The following is an 18,446-nucleotide window of genomic DNA, read 5'->3' as shown; positions in this document are numbered from 1 at the left end:
TAGAGTCTCAGTTTGTCTAAGTCACTAACTTTTGGAGACCCCTTTTCCTTATGTATATAGTCGTCCCTTGGTATCTGTAGGGGATCAGTTCCAGGACCCACCACGGATACCCCATTCTGTGGATGCTCAAGTCCCCTATATCAGGGGTCCCCAACCCCTGGGCCACGGACCGGCACTGGTCTGTGGCCTGTTAGGAACCGGGCCTCACAGCAGGAGGCGAGTGGCGGGTGAGCGAGCGAAGCTTCTTCTGTATTTACAACTGCTCCCCATCACTCACATTACCGCCTGAGCTCCGCCTCCTGTCAGATCAGCGGCGGCATTAGATTCTCATAGGAGCTCGAACCCTACTGTGAACTGCGCATGTGAAGGTTCTAGATTGCACGCTCCTTGTGAGAATCTAATGCCTGATGATCTGAGGTGGAGCTGAGGCTGGGCGCTGGGGAGCAGCTGCAAATACAGATATCATTAGCAGAGAGGTTTGACTGCACGAGACCATAATAAATCAATTGCTTGCAGGCTCATCAAGACCCTATCAGTGAGTGGCAAATGAATAGGAGCTCAGGGCTCCCACTGATTCTGCATTATGGTGAGTTGTACAGTTATTTCATTATATATTACAACGTAATAATAATAGAAATAAAGTGCACGATAAACGTAATGCTCTTGAATCATCCCCAAACCATCCCCACCCCCTACCCCGGTCCGTGGAAAAATTGTCTTCCACGAAACTGGTCCCGGTGCCAGAAAGGTTGGGGACCACTGCCCTGTATAAGCCAGCATGGTGCATTCGGCCCTCTGCCCTCGTGTCTGTGCGCCCTCCGCGATTGGCTGAATACGCGGATGCGGAACTCGCACGAGAACCAAGGGCTGACTGCAAACTGATCAGGTTAGAACAGCCCATCTCTGAGATTTCTTCCAAATTTCATTTCCCTGGCCTCTAAACTTAGCCAAGGTACTCAACTGTCTAGCAGAGTTGTTGACTGAAGCCTATCTAGTGCAGGAAGTGCTCTGCCTGTGATTTTTCAAACAGGGTCCCCGCTTCACTGTGGGCCCTTGGTGATGTCCCAGTGACTGTGGCAGACAGCAAAGGTGGGGTTCACTGAGCTGGTGGGGTGCTTCCTGGTGGACTTGCTTTTTATCTGTTCTTATAGTAGACCACAGCAACTTTTATCTGTTTTTGTAGTGTAATTACATTTATGACTTCTTTGAATTAAAACGGACCCCTTGCTTAAAAAGATTATTGAAACCCTCTTCTGGTAAAAAGAAATGAACTCTCTTCTCTGCACTCCCACTCCCTGGAAAACTACAGCACAGATACTTGGATCTTGGTCAGATGATGGCTTTTGGGCAGCACCCAAGTGATCAATGTTTGCAGTGTTTCCAGGCTATCAGTTCAAACAGGTTTTCTTGAAAGTGCCCCCAGCAGTAGCAGACTGATTTTCACGGGGTAGCAATAATTCCTTTACAGCTGGAATTACCAACTTAAATGCTTTCTGAGGCCAAGCAGCTAAGTAAATGAGTGAGGTAAGGAACACTTAAGGGTAGGGAGTAGTAGGGAGTATGGGGAAGGAGAAAAGCCCATGGCTAATCTAAAGAGGCCACTTTGAAGGGGCCTTGGATGTTTCCGTGGATTAGTGCCAGAGATTGGGGACCCATCTTCTGATTTTTTTTTTCTCAAGAAAAATTAGAAATTAGATAAAATTTCCAAAATTTTAAAACACCGGAGAGAAAACAAAATTGGTCAATTACGTGAATTCAGCCGGAGGGCCACCCGTTTGCAAATCTTGCTTTAGAGAAACAGATTGCTCAGAGCCACCAATATACACAAATTCTTATCATTCAGAAGATGGTTTTCTTGCTATTATGTTAAAATGGGCCCAAGTCAGTCACTGGCTTACATTGTTTCTGTGATTATTATTATTGTTAATGTTAATTGGCAGCATTCATAAATGACAAAGTTGTGGACAAGCCACTGACGACCAGTGTTTTTAGGACACAACACTGGTGCAGTTTTTACTCATGTTGTTCTTATTTAAAATAGATTCTTGTTCTAGGAAAATAAGATCATAGGAGAGAATGCAGTTTCCTGATCTTCAGGAATGCATGAAATACCTTTCACATGGTGGTTTTCAGTTAATCTATGCATGGTTTATAATGAGCGACAATTTATGTGATCATTATCTCAACCACATGTGTGGCATTTCAGTAAATATTGGGTTGAAAACTATAAAAATTTCCTTAAAAAGGTAAGAATGAGCTCTCCCCCTTACTTATCTTTCTCCTCCCACTGATACAGGATAAAAGAAAAAGTACAGACCAAAACCAGTGGTTTTAAAATAGCAACAAAACAATCAGGAAGGAAATCAGTGGCTGATAATGTAGTGATACATATTACCAAGAGTTTCCCAGGAAGATAACTCAGATACAGTTTTTAACCTTGGGTAAGATAGTAGGCTTCTCTATTTTAACAGCACATGCAAAAATTGAAGTACAGAGAAATAAATGGCTAGGCTTTCTTTTCATTTATTTTTCTCTCTTTGATTTAAAAAAGAATCAGAAAAGTCCAAAGTATAATATATAAATGCCATATACAAGCCACCAAAAAAGTGAGTGTTAACACTTTGCCATATTTGCTTCAGAATCTTTTTTTTTTTTTTAAGAAAAATGAAGCATTTCAGATACATGTGAGTTCCCTTTGTTTTCCTTCCACCCCCGTCTTTCCAAAGCCATGACTCTGATGAAGTTATCATGAATCCTTCCTGTGTGTCTGTTCAGAGTTGTACTATATGTATAGATACATATAGATAGGCATATTGCTATATGCATATTATAATATACACTCTTATAAAAGATACTATTGGGTGTTATTTTGTATATTTTGAAATGTTGACAAATGATATCATATACTTTAATCTGCAACCTGATTTTCTCAATCAACATTATGTTTTTGATGTTTATATCAGCTAGATCTTAACGCAAACAGATCTAGTTCATTCATTTTAAGTGTTTTGTACTTTTTTGTTGAATAAATGAACCACAATGAATTTATTCTTCTGATGATGGATATTTCTCTTATTTATAATTATTTACTGTTATAAGCTGTGCTACAGTGAATGCCCTTGAACTCTTCTCCTTAGGCACATGTATCAGAGTTTCACTGGAATAATTTCCTAGAAGTGAAATTGCTGAGTCACAGGAAATATGCATTGTCGACTTTATTTTGTTGCCAAAATGTTCTCTAGTGTGACTGTGCCATTTTATATTCCCTTTCAGCAATGCTAGGACTAGCTTTGTAAAATGAATATACTTTCTACAGCTTTGAGGGGTTTCCATTACAAAATTTAACCCTTTTCCTACCAAGTGTCCTGTGTGTTTCTTTACATGTGTTTCCCCTACCTCCAGAGGGTCATTTGTTCAGCTTCTTTAGAAAAAACAGAGCAAATATTAAAACTTTGGTGATTCATATTCTTTCAGAATAAAGTGCACAGTTTCCAGCAAAGCTATGCTTGATTCAAGGGTTCTTTCAAGGAATTATTTTCCTCATCTAAATTTAACTCTTACCTTTATTCTCACCATTTGAATGAATACAATTTCTGACCTTTTTGACATTTTCATCAGTCCTGAGGAGATTGTCTAAACACTTTATGCATGATTTTTGATATTTTTCTGCTTATTTTAAATCTTTTGAAAGGTAATGGAAACAAAATAACTCTTGGTCTTGGCATTTAATACATCTCCTTAGATTCCTTAATTTTTTTAGACCTATTAGGTATCTAGCTTAAAATTACATTTTAGCATCACACAAATGTAGATGTTAATGCGGCTTCCAAGAACAACTTCCCAAACTTGAAATTGTTGCAGCTGCTCTAGACCGAAATCTGCTGAAACATTTCCCCACTCGTGGTTCCTTCTCTCCTAGAAGGAATAATGTCAGCCCGTCTGGATACAGGGACAGTGTCCTTGTATAGTTCAGATACACGCAGAATTTTATCGCCCTCTTTAAAAAAAAATTTTTTTTAACTAAGCTCTTAGATGGAAGCAAACTTGAGCTAATGATGGAGAGTAATAATAATACTCAAATTAGGACCCAGAGCTTTTCTGAGAAGTCGTCTTTAGTTCCTCTTTAGCGTGCACATGTGGGTATCTTGGTTTTCCCAATTTTATTCTATTAGGAAAATGAACAGAAATAGGCATCACTGCCTTCTGGCCCATTGTTTCACTTTCAAGAAACACAGTTTACATGTTAACTTCTAACAGCAGAAGCCAGAAAGTGCTCCAGGATGGTCTTGAGCCAACTGCAAAGGCACGTGTTTTCGACCCACCTCCCTAAATAACGTAGGTTGGAGGTGCTGCCCGTATTAGCGTGATGGGCCCCCATGACGAAATTTCACATGCTGTGAATATATGTTGTTATGACTTGACATTTTATGACATTTATGAAGTTTTTATTTTGGGGGGGGCTGAAAAGCATATCATCAGATTCGTGTTTTGAAAGATCACTCTGGCTGTACTTTAGAGACTAGGTTGGAAGGGCCTGGAGAAGGTGCAGGAAGATCAGTTAAGGGACTTTTGTCTTCCTTCAGGCAAGAGAGGAAACTGGTTTGGGCAGGATGGTGATGGTGGAGAGGGAGAGATGTTTAGGAGGCAGATTCAGCTGGATCTGATGATAGCTGGGCTCTGGGGGGTTGAGGGAAAGAACAGTGTCAAGGTTGAATGAGTTCCTCAACTCTGACTGGATGCACACTTGTGCGATCCAACTAGGTACATGGGATTTTCATCAGTTTCATGTGAAATCGTGTGATCTCGGTATCAGGCTGAAGCCAGGGAGGCTCAACCTCGTGCTATGCGCTCATTGTGTGATATTTGGGGAAAGCCTGACACATAGCCATCTACTTTCCTCAAGGCGAGAGGAGTTTCACCAGGTAGGCAAAAATTGTAGGATTCCTGTAATCACAATATACTTAGTTTAAGGAGACTATTGTTGAAACAGTGTGGGAGGAAACACTTTTTTTTTTAACATCTTTATTGGAGTATAATTGTTTATAATGGTGTGTCAGTTTCTGCTTCATAACAAAGTGAATCAGTTATACATATACATGAATGGATAAAGAAGGAAACACTTTTTTATACTCATTTTCAAGACTGACTGGCTAGTGTCTGGTGTTCAAATGAGCTAATGCTCAAGGCAACACCGACAACTACACATAAACGTTAGAGAGTTTTACTTGCTGTTGAGGACATTAGCTACAAGCACAAAGGAGAACTGCGCTTCTCCAAATGTGTCGTTATTTTCACTAGCAGCTGTCATGGGTGGTTTGTTCATGGGGGAAGGACAGGGCAGGAGGCTGGATCATCAACATTTTGGGCTCCATTATAGATAAACAGTGGCATTCAGAGAACTGATGGCTGTGTTCTGTGTTGCACGGGTTGTCAACAGCAGACTCAGGGTTGAGACTTTGAGCCTTTGAACCAGTTTCCTAAAACGAAAACAAAGACAACAACAACAAAATAAGTACAGTGTAATAACCTAACCTAAATATGAAATCTGTCATTAGGTCGCTCGAAGAGCAGATGTATCCACTGCATGAAATGTTTCCATTCTCTGCCATCATCCCCGAGCTAGGAATTTAAAATCGTTAATCTTAAATATAATATAATCCAGGAATCTCTTCATTCTTCTCAGGCTACATTGATTATCAGCTGTAATCACTCTGGCCTGCTACCCAGTTATAACTTCTCCAACAATTGTATTGGTTAGATTGGTGTCTCTCTTCTGTTTCTGGGGGTTAGTGGAAAGATTGGGGTTGAAGACAAATGAGTTCAAGTAAAGCCAAAAAAAGAAAAAAAATCAGCTATTTTTAAATGACTGGTGATGATAAAAAGAACTGTCATCACTAAGCCCTTTGGCCTCCAGAATAGAAATACTGAGCTAAATTAATATGAATGACCCTACTAATTTTAGGGCCGAAATGTAACCAGTGAGGCTCTCTGTGAGACTTATCTCTGTGTCTATTTGGAAAGGAAAAGTGGAAAGTCTGATTAGCAAAGGTAAAAAATATTTTCTCAGGATGCTCTGGGGAACAGAATCTTACTGCTGATTTTATTTGAAAAGGTCCAGTTTTGCCATGGTCCTTCTGAGCACTGTACCCCTTGCTTCCTGGCTGCCCCTAGGGCTGAGGATGACCTTTGAGAATTGCTGTACATATATAACCCCGGATCTCCCACTCCTCTAGATAACACAGCCTTCAAGGTACCCAGGGCTGACCTGGTTTCTGGAAGTGAGAGCCGATTGTCTCTGCTGTCAGCACTGACTCCGCATGTCCTAGGCTGGCCAGTTGTTTCGCAGAAGACTTTTTGTCCCACACTTATTGCCTGGTTTGAAGCAGATTTCATTTCCTTGAATGTGCTTGAAAGAAAATCTGCTTGAGGTGGCCTAAGGCAATAATTATTAGACCAACCTTAGTTAAGACATTAAAAATCCATAGGAAACAGTTATTATTATTTTTTCTTTCCCTTTGTGAGGGTCTCTCTTTTTTCATGACTCCTCTCCTAATAGTTTCAGGTCCTGACAGCTGAAGCCCTACATCTTCTGCGAGGTGAGAGTCCGTTTATTTCATCTGAATCAGAGTCTGCTTTATCAGTGTGATACAGCTCCATAACGCTCCAGCCTCTGCTAGGTGTCACCCAGCTTGTTAAGCAGACGGTCCCTGCCTCCCGAATGCCTTCGAGCAGTTATGTGTTTGAGAGGAGGGCCTCTCATGTGGATGTTCCAGCCATGTCAGCGTGGCCTCGCCTCTCAGCTTGCTTTGTTTACCCAGCAGCTCATTACTTAAGAGTAGCCTGTCAAAAGAGGTTAAATATTCTTTGGGAAACATGGTCACTCACATCCTTGAGATGTCACAAATATATTTAATAAAGGGAAGATTGGCTTGATAAGAAAAACGTGATTAACTTGCATCACCAGAAAATGTTTTTCTTCTGTTATTCCAGTTGAGTTTCCACAAGCATTCATAAGCACTAGCAAACCTACGGGCAATAAATTGCTGCAGCCGACACATAAAGACACCAAGGGAAGCAGGGAAAATGATTGCTGATGATTCGTTCTAACTACTTGACCTTCTGACCTCTTCTCTAGATATATGACCAAGATGGGACACTACAGCACTTTATTGATGGTGGGGAACCTAGTAAGTCGAGCTGGATGAGGTATATCCGATGTGCAAGGCACTGCGGAGAACAGAATCTAACAGTAGTTCAGTACAGGTAAAGTATACCTTGATTTACCGCTTACAAAGCCGAAGCCCTTTGCCTTGCATATATAAATTCAGGCTTGCTGCTAGTTTTGAAAAAAATCCTGCAGAGTCCTGAAGAACTCTGCAAGGACTGGCAGGAATTTTTTTTGCTAGGTTTGTGATATCTCCTTAGTTCTTTTAACAGTAATTTCTTGAGAATTCGGGAAGAAAGATGCTAGGAGAAGGCCTTTTTTCACTCACTGCATGTGAGAAAGTTACTTCCACATCATCACCTGAACTTTCATAATGGCCTGAGTGAGCCCAGAGAACTCACTGACTCGGAGTGATTTCCCCCGCAGCAGACGTGTCCACACGTAAACAGGGGTTTAGAGATTCAGCCCCAGGTCGCTTGCCTTCAGTCCCCTTCGGTCTGGCTGTCTCCTAGGGAGAACACTTTGATTTGTACAAAGGCATGGGAAATCAAGAACTCTCAACACTACCAAAGCTGCTTTTCTAAAACCATTATGCTCGGCAGCCTTGGCTGAGTCACAGCAACCTCTTCTGATCCCTTGAAAGGTGCCAAAGCGTTTGGCTTTGGTCCTGCGACAATTCAGAGTACGTTTCAGGGGATGAGGTAGTTCCGGAGCATAGAGAAGGCCCTGGTCTCCTGAGATGTTTGGGCAAAGCCCAAAGGGTAACAAAGATGAGGTGAGCCATCCCCATTGCCCAGAGTCTCATAGGGAGGCCTGGGGTGGGGTAGGGGCATAGAAGCAGGGTGGATTCCCAGAGCCTAAGCCACACCTGCCCAGTGCACCTGTTGGTCAGGCATTTCCATTTAATGCTAAAAGCTGGAGTGGAGACAAAAAGGCAAAGACAGATCCCATAGGAAAAAAGCCCTGCCACTAAGCCTTCTTTTCTCAGAATCCCTCGAAAACATGTGCCCTGTAAATATATGACCTCAGTTATAAACAGCCGTGTTCCCTTTCGGATCAGAAGCAACTGTTTAGCTTTACCAGGCACCACAGACACATCAAAGCAGAAGAGCCCTTGCTCGGCAACTTGGAGTCCTGCCTATGACGATTTATTTTCGTTCTCTTTTTTTTTTTTTTTTTAAATGAAGACTTAAAAAAAAAAAAAAAAAGCTTTATTCCCCTTATAGGTTAAAGGCTGCACAAATCTGGCTTGCTCTCCAAAGACCTCCAAATTCAAAAGGAACATATTTGGGCAGCATGTGACTCACTGCCTTGGTTTCCTAGGCAGTTATCTTTCATTACATAAGGGTTTAAACGAAGTTGTGTACGACGGGATCTGGTTACAGTCTGTATATGGGCTTCACCCACCTTCCCTGCAGCTGCATCTCTGTCATGAAGTTTTTATAAAACTCGGAGCTAAAAAATTAGTAAAGGTTGTGCTTCTCCATTTGGCAAGAGATAGATTGGCTGGTTCTGTCATGGGCACCCAGGGAGCTCTTGAGGCAAATTCTGACTTTGGGAAAATAAGAAACCCCTACGAGGAAGGTGGGTATGAGCAAATCATTACCTTTCTGTCGATATTAAGTGGGTTTTATTGCTCCCTTTCCTGATGGCACTTACACATCAAGTTCTCTCTGCCGATCTGTTTTCGATTACTTCAGATCTTTATAAAATGAACTACAAAAACACAATTTAAAAACTGGCATCCGTCACCAGTGACCACGTCCAAGAGTAAGAAAATAGAAAAGTTGGACCCTGAAGAGCTAGCCTAATTTTTATTGTACATGAATGTCCTCTTCACAAAAAGTCAGCTGGTTTAGATTCATTCTGTTATGATTTGTAATATCTAAATGGAATTTTCTTCAAAGAACCCTTGATTGATTGACCCTTAGCTGAACGTTTTGTTTTTATTTTGAGGCTGACAATAATGTTTGTTGGCGTGTGTTCTGCTTCAGCTGCGTTGGGACGCCATGAAGCTATCTTTATGAGTCATCCAACCACAATACTAAATACATGTCAGCAAAGGAAATATTATCTGAAAAGGGAAAAATCCCTTTGATGTGCTTCAACATGCAGAGATTTCTGCGAGTTTTGGAAGCTCTGCCCGCTTGTAAAGAACGGTGTACGCTTACACATTTTTTTCCCCCTTTCGGCCTACTCTGTGCCTCAAAAGACCACCCATTGCTCGAAAACAGTTCTGCTCTTTCAGCGGCAAAGTGTGTCATTTGGTTTTAGCACATTCATTTGCCGGGCGCTGTGTTTATATTAAGGGAAGCCAAACCGAGAGATGAAATGTTACAAGGGTGAAGTACAAAGTCGACTCAATTTTTCTCAAGTTAGGAGATGCCAGTGATTTATAGCCCGGCTCCAATTTTGATTTTTTTATGTAGCAGTGGAAAGAATTAATAAAATGCACAACTCTTGGAGGTGCGGAGGGAGGAAGGGGAGTGAGGTCCGGACAGCTGGCTGGAGTTTTTGTCAGATATTCATAGAATGTTGGGAAAAAACACTCTGCTTAGCTAGCAGTGCCCTCGTGAGACAGAATGGCAGCAAGTAAGGAAAATAACAAGATAAATGAAATTTTTGCAGCTGCAAGTAAAATATTGAGAATCTGCACTTTTTTTTATTGATCTTTATGATCCTATTGCCAAGAGCCACTTTGTGGTGACAAAATATGTTGACAAGTGCATATCTCACTGCCATGAAAAATGTGGTGAAGGCTTCGCATTATGTCTGCAGTGTTATACAAGGAACAAATTGCCCTGCTACGGCCAATTCCTTACAGAAAGGCTAAACTTAAGGTCCGCCGACCCTAAACACTTTTATCTTGAACTTGAGGCTAATATTTGTAGCAGTTCTTCATTGAGAAAACCCGTCGCAGGCTCCTCTTTCTTTTAATCTGTAGATTTTTCTTTACAGTGCCACAGCTGTTATAAAAAAAATGGTTATTTCTTGGTACCTTCACTCCATCATTTCAGAGTGTAATCTTTCAGCCAGAGTAAAGTGCTCCTCTTGTATTTACTGAATTTCCATCCATTTCACGTAAGAGGGTTTTTCTCTTCTCCTGTATCAAACTTTAGAAAAAAGGCAATGGGGAAGACTTTTATTTCTTTCAGTCCTTATATCACAAAGCTGCTTAATTTTATTACAAATTAGAGAACTCCCAATGCCAAGTTGTAAGAATATACGCAACACTTTCCCTTCAAATAAGAAATCAATAGTATTAATTTATATGTGAGGTTGAGGCACCAGAGTCTGCAATTTGCCGATAGAGAGAATCTTCTCATTAGTATGAGATGGAACTTTTTTTTTTTTTTTTTTAATGAACTCTTCCTTTCTGCTGTCTCTCGGGCCAAATATCTTGTCTCTTCAGCCAAGAGGTTCTGTGGAGGGACACTGTGGAAATAAACTGTGAGCTATTTATCATACCAGGTTACAGGCTCTAATTGGTTGTTGGGAATGATAAGGTGGGTGCAGATTTTATTACAAACAGAAACTGTTTAGGTGGAAAGCTGGGCAGAACTTTTTCGGGGCAATAAAAGTGTGGATGGGGCACATGAGTCCTACCGATTACTAAGCTGGGTTTTCTTTTGTTTTGAATAGGTCGAATATATTCTACCGAGCCTGTATAGATATTCCCAGGGGTACCGAGCTTCTGGTGTGGTACAATGACAGCTATACGTCTTTCTTTGGGATCCCTTTACAATGCATTGCCCAGGATGAAAACTGTAAGAATTTATTTTAGCTCTGAATTCACATTTCCAAATACCTATTTCAAAGCTAACTTTTTAAGAGTGTTGTTTGAAACTCCTGAAATGCGGTTCACTCTGCTGTGTAACACAAATGTGCACGTCTGTTCCATCATTTTCTTTTCCTTGTATGTCCTTTGCTTTTTCACAGGGAGTCTTGACTTGTACAGGCCAATTTTTCTTCGCCTGCTTATGATTTTAAAACCTTTGTCCTTTGTCCTGGTTTTAAATCATTGCCAGCAGAAATGTTAAGGCAGTTGGTATTTACTGAGCACCTACTATGTGTCTGTTTACAAGAGCAGCATAAGATACAACTTCTCCTCTGAAGGGGTGCACAGTCTTGCTGGAGTCGCATTATTTGCAAAAATGAAATAATGAGAAAACACTGCTGTTTAATCAGGAGTAACACCCCTCCAGTCGATTGGTTTTGCTTCCTCTTAAGTAGTCATTGCAATGAGAAATGGTAGGAAAAATCACAGACGTATGGTTGAGGACTTTGTCTCTCTCTAAGCAACTTAGTCTAAAGTGAACCATGTAATTTTCTTCTATCTTTCTTACCATGGCAATCATTATGTTTAAAAAATAATCTAATGTCTAGGCAGATGCAAACTTTTGCAGCAATTTTCACCTAAACTTTATATATTTGTTTTTATCAATTCTTTGGGAAAATGTTATGAAGTGATTTCCAGTATTTGGAACAGAATTAAGTGATTCTGATGTGCTTCAGTGAGAAACACTGGTTTTAATGACACTGTTTTTTCTTGTCATCAAATTGACTAATCTGTGAACTGATAATTTGGAATTATACAGTAGAAAAAGACGCAGAGAGAACAGATCTATCTAAGAAACTTCATTTTGGGAAAAAAATGTGTTATTTTAATTTTTCCTTCTCTACTTACTTTCTCTCACACACATATAAACTCCAAAAAAGTGTTTGTAATACTACTGATTGAAATGCTGATCAGGTATTTCTTTTCCATGTTATCTTTATTTTCTTTGTAAAAAATAGAATCCTCAAAAAAGCATATTACTCTCAACTTTCCTTTTCCACTTTACCCTAACCCCAAACCAATCTCAAATCAAAAAATGAATCTCTGGACATGTAAGTACATTCTTCTTACTTCCCAAGTTTCCATTGGAAAGTTTCTTTTCTGCAGTCCTACTCCTGTTTGAGGGAGTGTCTGTTTCATAGGAGAAAATCTCAGTGTTGGACATGAGTGTGTGGTTGGTATTACAGGCAGAAATGGCCATGGCGGCCAGTGTGCTTTGTCTTCCCACAATGGCTCCATGCCCAGCTCCCCTAAAACTAGATGTAGATCCACACACGGAAAAGCACCAGTATCAACTCCCCTGATCTGCTGACATGGGCCTGTCTATACATTAGAACCTTGGTGTCACTTCGCCTTCTAAAGGATGGAATCTGATCCAAAAAGATTCCAGAAATCTTATAAGACCTTCTGTTTCCTCCTTTAGTACAGCCTGCTCCAGACTCTGAAAATATTGTGGTATGTGTGTCAAGGGATGTCTGGGAGTAAACATATCAAAGTCTAGAGTTGTAAAGTACATGGCACACAGTCCAAAAATAAATTCATTCATTCATTGATATTTGTTGAATACTTACTAAGGACCAGCAACATTGCTGGGTGCTACAAACATAGCAGTGAACAAAACAGACAAGAATTCCTGCCCTCCTAGAGCATAGAGTCTAGTAGAGGGAGACAGATTATCAACCTGTATATGAGTAAATAAATAATTTGTCAGGTGATGTTAAGTGTCATAGAGTTAACAAAGCAGAGAAGGGGTGAGGAGTGCCAGGAGTTGGGAGTTGCAATTTTAGAGATGATCGGGGTGGGCCCTGCTAGGAAGGTGGCCTTTGGGCAAAGACTTAAGGAGATGAAGGAACAAGCCATGTGTTCTTTGGGAGCAGAGTGTTGCAGGCAGCTGGACTCAAAGTGTAAAGACCCAAGATGGAAATGCTACTGGCCTGTCAGAAGAGCATCACAAAGATTGACATCGGTGTGTCAGTTGGAGTGTATCGGTTGAAGTGGGGAGGGGTTACCTTAGATTTGGGGGAAGGGATCTCGTAGGGCCCAGGAGGTCACTGTCAGGACCCTGGCTTTTACTCTGTGTGCCTTGGACAAAGGGGGTATTGCAGAGTTTTGAGCAGAAGAGTGATATGATCTGACTGAAGTTGTAACAGGATTACTCTGGCCACTGAGTGGGGACCTGACAGTGAGGGTGAGGATGGAGCAGGACCCAGTTAGAGGCTCTTGCTGGAATCCAGTGGGGGGAGGTAACGGTGGTTTGGACCAGTGTAAAAGTGGTGGAGGTGGTGAGAAGTGGTTGGATTCTTGATATATTTTGAAAGTAAAGTCAACAGCATTTGCTGACACATTGGATGCTGAGTGAGAGAAAGGAGTCAAAGATAACTCCAGGGCTTGGGTCTGAGGAGCTGGATGGATGGAATGGCCATTTACTGAGTTATGAGTCAGACATGGGAACTGTGGAATGACTGCTCAGGGAATGTGTTTCTTCCCCTTGACGTGGATCTCTCGGGTGGAAGTCTCACATCTACGACATTGCTTCCACCTCATGATGGAAGCAATGTCCTGTTACATGGACGAGAGGGATTTAGGGGCTGAGCTGGAGGATTGGGGGTTGTATGTGCCATTCACAGCCACCTGACGATGGTGTCTAAGAGTGTACCAGCTGGTCTCCAGTTTCAGTGTGATAGTGCCATCAAAAATGTACTTTCTGGCAACACCAAGTGCTTTGCTTCTGAGGCCTTCTTTCTCCCATTGTCCAACCTGTGTGAAGCATTCTTGAGGTTGCTGATTAGAGTATTGAATAAACTCTCCCGGGGCACATGTTATGTATCATTTAGCACCTGAAATCCTTGGAAGAAAATTCACAAAGCTAACGCACCTCGAAGTATTGTGGGTTCAGTAGGTAAACTATGCAGCTCTTATAGGTTGAGTTCAGAGCTCTAAGCAAGGGTGGAGGGAAGTTTAAAGGGAATTAAGTCATTGACTAAAATGCTCAGCAGTGACCATCTCCCTCCCCCCTAAGGGTATTACAGGAATTTTATTTCCGTTCTTGTCTCAAAGTCATATATCTGTCATGTGATTGGCCACCCAGGAAACCAGCAGAAAGCTTTATCAGATGGCGTGGGGGGAGAGATATGACTGACTCTAACCCGAAGATGGATTGTCATTCCATATGATTCACGGAGAGACCTAGGGATGCTTTATAATGAGGGATCCTGATTCTGTACTGAGAAAATACTGTGTGATTTAAAAGCACAAATGTGTGAAAGGGCATGGACAGATAATTTAACAGATAGCCTTCTGCAACCCTGAGTAATTGAAATCATCTCAATGGGATTAGCAGTTTGAAGACATATCCTACCGAGTTAGCCACAAAATAAATTAGGTACCCTAAAAAGAAGCTTCTTGAGATCAAAGACTTATTTGACAAAATGCTTCCACAGAGCCTCCTTATAGTGCTATGCACACAGTAAACAATTAATACATGCTCACTGGATACATATTGAGAATTTTGTTGCCATTACTAGAAGGGGTACATAGTTCAGCTAGATTTTTTTCTTGGTTAATGAAATTGATACATGGTCCAAGACATTCAAGGAAAATATGATTTTACTTAGTGAATAATACTTATTAAGCGCTTTCATTTATAAAAATATCATTTTCTTCTCATGGTTCTTTCAACAGCGAAAGTACACATTTCCTATTGAGCATGTGGGCGGGTTCAGGCTTCAGTCACTGGCCCCTCTGGCAGCGGCCACGAAGCAGTGGGACACGCTCACTGCCTGGAGGAGCCATTGAAAGCAGCCTTGCCTCAAAGAGAAGGCAGCGTTTCACACAGGCACTTGGGTTCTGGAAGCAATTCCTATGTTATTTTCTTAAAGAAAAAAACAACCCATCGTTATAAGTGTAATAGAGCTCCAAAGAGAGCACAGCTCTGTCCACTATGGGCCTTTCAGAAGAGCCTGAAGGAACGCCTGTGTCGACAGATTGTATCCGCAAGAAGGAATGAGGTTCCCCAAAGCTTCCAGTGGGGGATTAGCTCCTGCAGAGTGTAAAGACCATAGTGTATTCATATTCATTTCAGAGGAAATTGAAAAAAGAAACCTGGGAATAAATGTTAAACACGTCTTCCTGCTGCTTTTTCTGTCTTGGCATGTGAAGCTGAGGTAGCAGAATGTGACACTTGATGGCAGCGCAGAGGTTCGCTGCACTGGAGTAAACTCTGCCCGCAAGAGGCCTGCCTTTTTCCTTTGATTTTAATGAGCAGAAAATAAAAATTGGCACCTCTGCACGGCGCACTGACCCCACCATCCCACCAACAATAAGGAACTAGGCCCCGGATAGAAAGGCCCCGCTCAAGCCTTCTACCTATGAACATTGAGGCGATTACAGTATAGTTCAGTCCAATGAGAACATCTGTGTGCAAGGCCCTGTGGGAAGCATTGTGATGGGGTACAAAACCTCAGACCCCGTCCTCAAGGAACTCCGTGTAGGAGAAGGCACGTAGCAAAAACTACAACAGCAAACCTAACGCAGGTGCCATGTGAGATGGCCGTAGCAGCGAGCCTGGGCTAGGCGGGTGTTAGGCTCAGTCTTACTGCTGTTGGGAGGGGCCCGGTTCTAGGCTCCTTGTGCACAGTGAGCAGCTGGGACTGGATCCTCACATAAATCCAAGAACCAGAAGTCACTGTTTTGTCCCTTAACGGGACTAGAAAAGTGCTACCCTCAAGCCAATAGGCCATTGGTGAAAAAAACAGTATGTCATGCTCCAAAAAACCAGCCCCAGCTATGGGAGGATACAGGGTTGGATTTTGCCTTACCTGCCAGTTGTGGAAACCCTGGGCCAAAAAGTAGTATAAAACTTGGCTCAGAACGGAGGAACCTGTAGGGTCCTAGAACAAACAGAGGAGAAGTCACCCCAGAGGGATGTCTTGGTATCTGCACAGGACTCTAACAGAAAGCAACAGCCACTGAAAACACCTTCACAGAAGGAAGTGGCAAAAGACACAAGGAAACCCGTTGTCATGAGAGATTTGACCTCTTGGGCTCCTTGATCCCAGCCATGCTTTAGGATTGAGGCCCTCATTCCCCCATTTCTGGGGGTGTAGAGGGCTGAAAGGTGCTCCCAGATTTATACTGCCAACCCAGACCTCTCACCGGAGCCCCAGGATCTTGTCTACCTGTCGAATTCCCACCTGCACTTGCCTGTCTCAGAGGCGTCTCAAACTAAACATGGTAAAGTGAAACCATCCTACTCTGTCCTGCAAGCTGCCTCTCCCCCAGTTCAGTACCTCTCACTCCCATTCATCCAATTGTTCTTTCTAGAAACCTTGACCGCTTGTTCTTTCTCACCCCTTCTATCCAATCATTCATAAATCCCTGTTGATTGTGTATTCTTAAATGAGTTTCTTTTCATTTCTGCTGCCACCTCCCGATCAGCCTCACCATCAGCTTTGGCCTGGACCCCTGCGGTAGCCACCTGCATGTCACATTTTCCCTTTTAGTATCACAGCAGCCAAAGTGAAAATTCACTGATTTGTTGATTTTATTGTTTCAGCTTATTCACTTGTTTTGTTTTTGTTTTTGTTTTTGCGGTACACGGGCCTGTCACTGTTGTGGCCTCTCCCGTTGCAGAGCACAGGCTCCGGACGCGCAGGCTCAGCGGCCATGGCTCACGGGCCCAGCCGCTCCGCGGCATGTGGGATCCTCCCGGACCGGGACACGAACCCGTGTCCCCTGCATCGGCAGGCAGACTCCCAACCACTGCGCCACCAGGGAAGCCCTCACTTGTTTTGTTAATAGGTAGTTCGGTTCCATAGATCAAAATACAGAAAGTAATATGGGCATATTAATTCTTCTTCCAAAAGGCAATCAGTTGAAACACTGTTAGGTGTCCTTCCAGATGTATTTTTTGCCCATTCTCTCATTTGAGCATATTCTCCCTCTCTTTCTCTGGCGCTCTCACTCTACCCCTCCCCTTGTATGCAAATAGCAGCATACTATATATTCTTTGTTCTGCTCCTCGCTTTTTCATTTAATGATACATATGCATTTAAAGCATAAATCTAATAACCTTATACCCTAGCTTAAAACCCTTCTTTGGCTAGCCATTACTCTTATAATCAATCCCTAGTTCTTTAATATGATAGCCCCTGGGCTACATATAGTTTCCAGACATGTTTTGTATGGCTCACACAGTGTTTTGCAAAAAATCGAATTCAAACATCTTTATGCTGGCCATGCCCTATTTAGTTTGCTGAAGACCACACCGTCCTCTGTTGTATTAACCTCCTTCCCAGCACTTATTTCTGCTATGTGCCCTGCCGCTACGGGCATTGGGAATTGTGCTGCCTTCTTCTCCAGCCTCAGCTACAGCCCATCTCTGCCTTGTTCTCTGGCCACATGAGTCTGCTTTCCATTCCTTCCATGCCCTGAGCTCCTCATCTCAGCATGCCATTCAGACTTAGTGACACAGCTGCCAACGTGTCATCTCCTCTCATCCCCTTTTTCCTCCCTTTGCACCTGTCTGATGCTGTGTACCCTTCAGGACTCACGTTCAAGGTCACTGCCTCAGGGAAGCCATCATTCCCACCCGAAGTTTAGCCATCCCTGTTAGACATTTTCTTGGCCTCCTTTCTTCTCTGTCATACCACTTATTACACTTGTAGCAACTGTATATCGTCAATTCTAAAATTCATATATTTTTCACATTTTAATCTTTCTGAACTTGCTAAGTGTGTTATAATGATCAGTGACTTAAAATTAACGGTGTGGCTTGCAATTAATGGAAGTTTAGATTTGATGAAACTGAGTAAATATTTACCTGTAAGGACATTTGTGTAATATCTGTCTCTGTCACTACAGTTTACGTGGCCTGAAAGCCAGGGCTGTGGCTCTCTTGTTCCCCTGTATCCTCAGTGCCAGCAATGTCAGGCTTGTCACTGATGCTCTGTACGCATTTGTGGACTGAATGAATGGATGAGGGTGTAAAGTAGGACTTTGTTGTATAGATCCTGCATTGCATTCTCTCAGGGGTTTAATTTTGCAGGATTTGATGAGTTTATGTTCTTTCCTGACTAAATCCTTTAGGGCTTTGAAAGTTTGCCCTCTTTCCCTTAACCTTTGTCTTAATAGACTGAAGAGATTGTACTTGCTCATTATGTCTTCATGTAGAAACGCCTTCATCCTTTTGGAGAATTGCCTTAGTCGTTTCTGGGCCTTTTGTAGTGGTCTGGACTGTCATGGCTTGGGATAACATAGTGTTTTCCGATTCATTTCTTGTCCTCTTATAATTCCCTGTGTTTTGTTAATACTTTTGTTTGTTGGGCCAGTCAGACTGGTATTAGGAAGAATGATCCTCTGTGTCCTTTTAAGTCCTGCTTAAAAAATTGTGCTTTGTATCTAGACCTCTAGGGTCCTGTGGAAGTATGCAGGCGCTCTGCAGGA

General features: G+C 42.2%; 1 protein-coding gene across 1 annotated transcript in view; it reads left to right on the top strand.

The window, feature by feature from the left end:
• The window catches only part of PRDM6 (PR/SET domain 6), a 138,165-nt gene that overhangs the window by 99,309 nt on the left and 20,410 nt on the right, over positions 1 to 18,446 (top strand). Inside the window, exons 5-6 of the mRNA XM_024757169.1 lie at positions 7,136 to 7,263; positions 10,808 to 10,932. Coding sequence (XP_024612937.1) covers positions 7,136 to 7,263; positions 10,808 to 10,932 — 253 coding nt within the window. The remainder of the gene's footprint in view (positions 1 to 7,135; positions 7,264 to 10,807; positions 10,933 to 18,446) is intronic.

The sequence above is a fragment of the Neophocaena asiaeorientalis genome, unplaced genomic scaffold, assembly GCF_003031525.2.
Source record: "Neophocaena asiaeorientalis asiaeorientalis breed wild unplaced genomic scaffold, Neophocaena_asiaeorientalis_V1.1 scaffold149, whole genome shotgun sequence".
Taxonomy (NCBI): domain Eukaryota; kingdom Metazoa; phylum Chordata; class Mammalia; order Artiodactyla; family Phocoenidae; genus Neophocaena; species Neophocaena asiaeorientalis.
The sequence above is the reverse complement of the archived record's forward strand: the minus strand, read 5'-3'. Positions and strand labels throughout refer to the sequence as shown.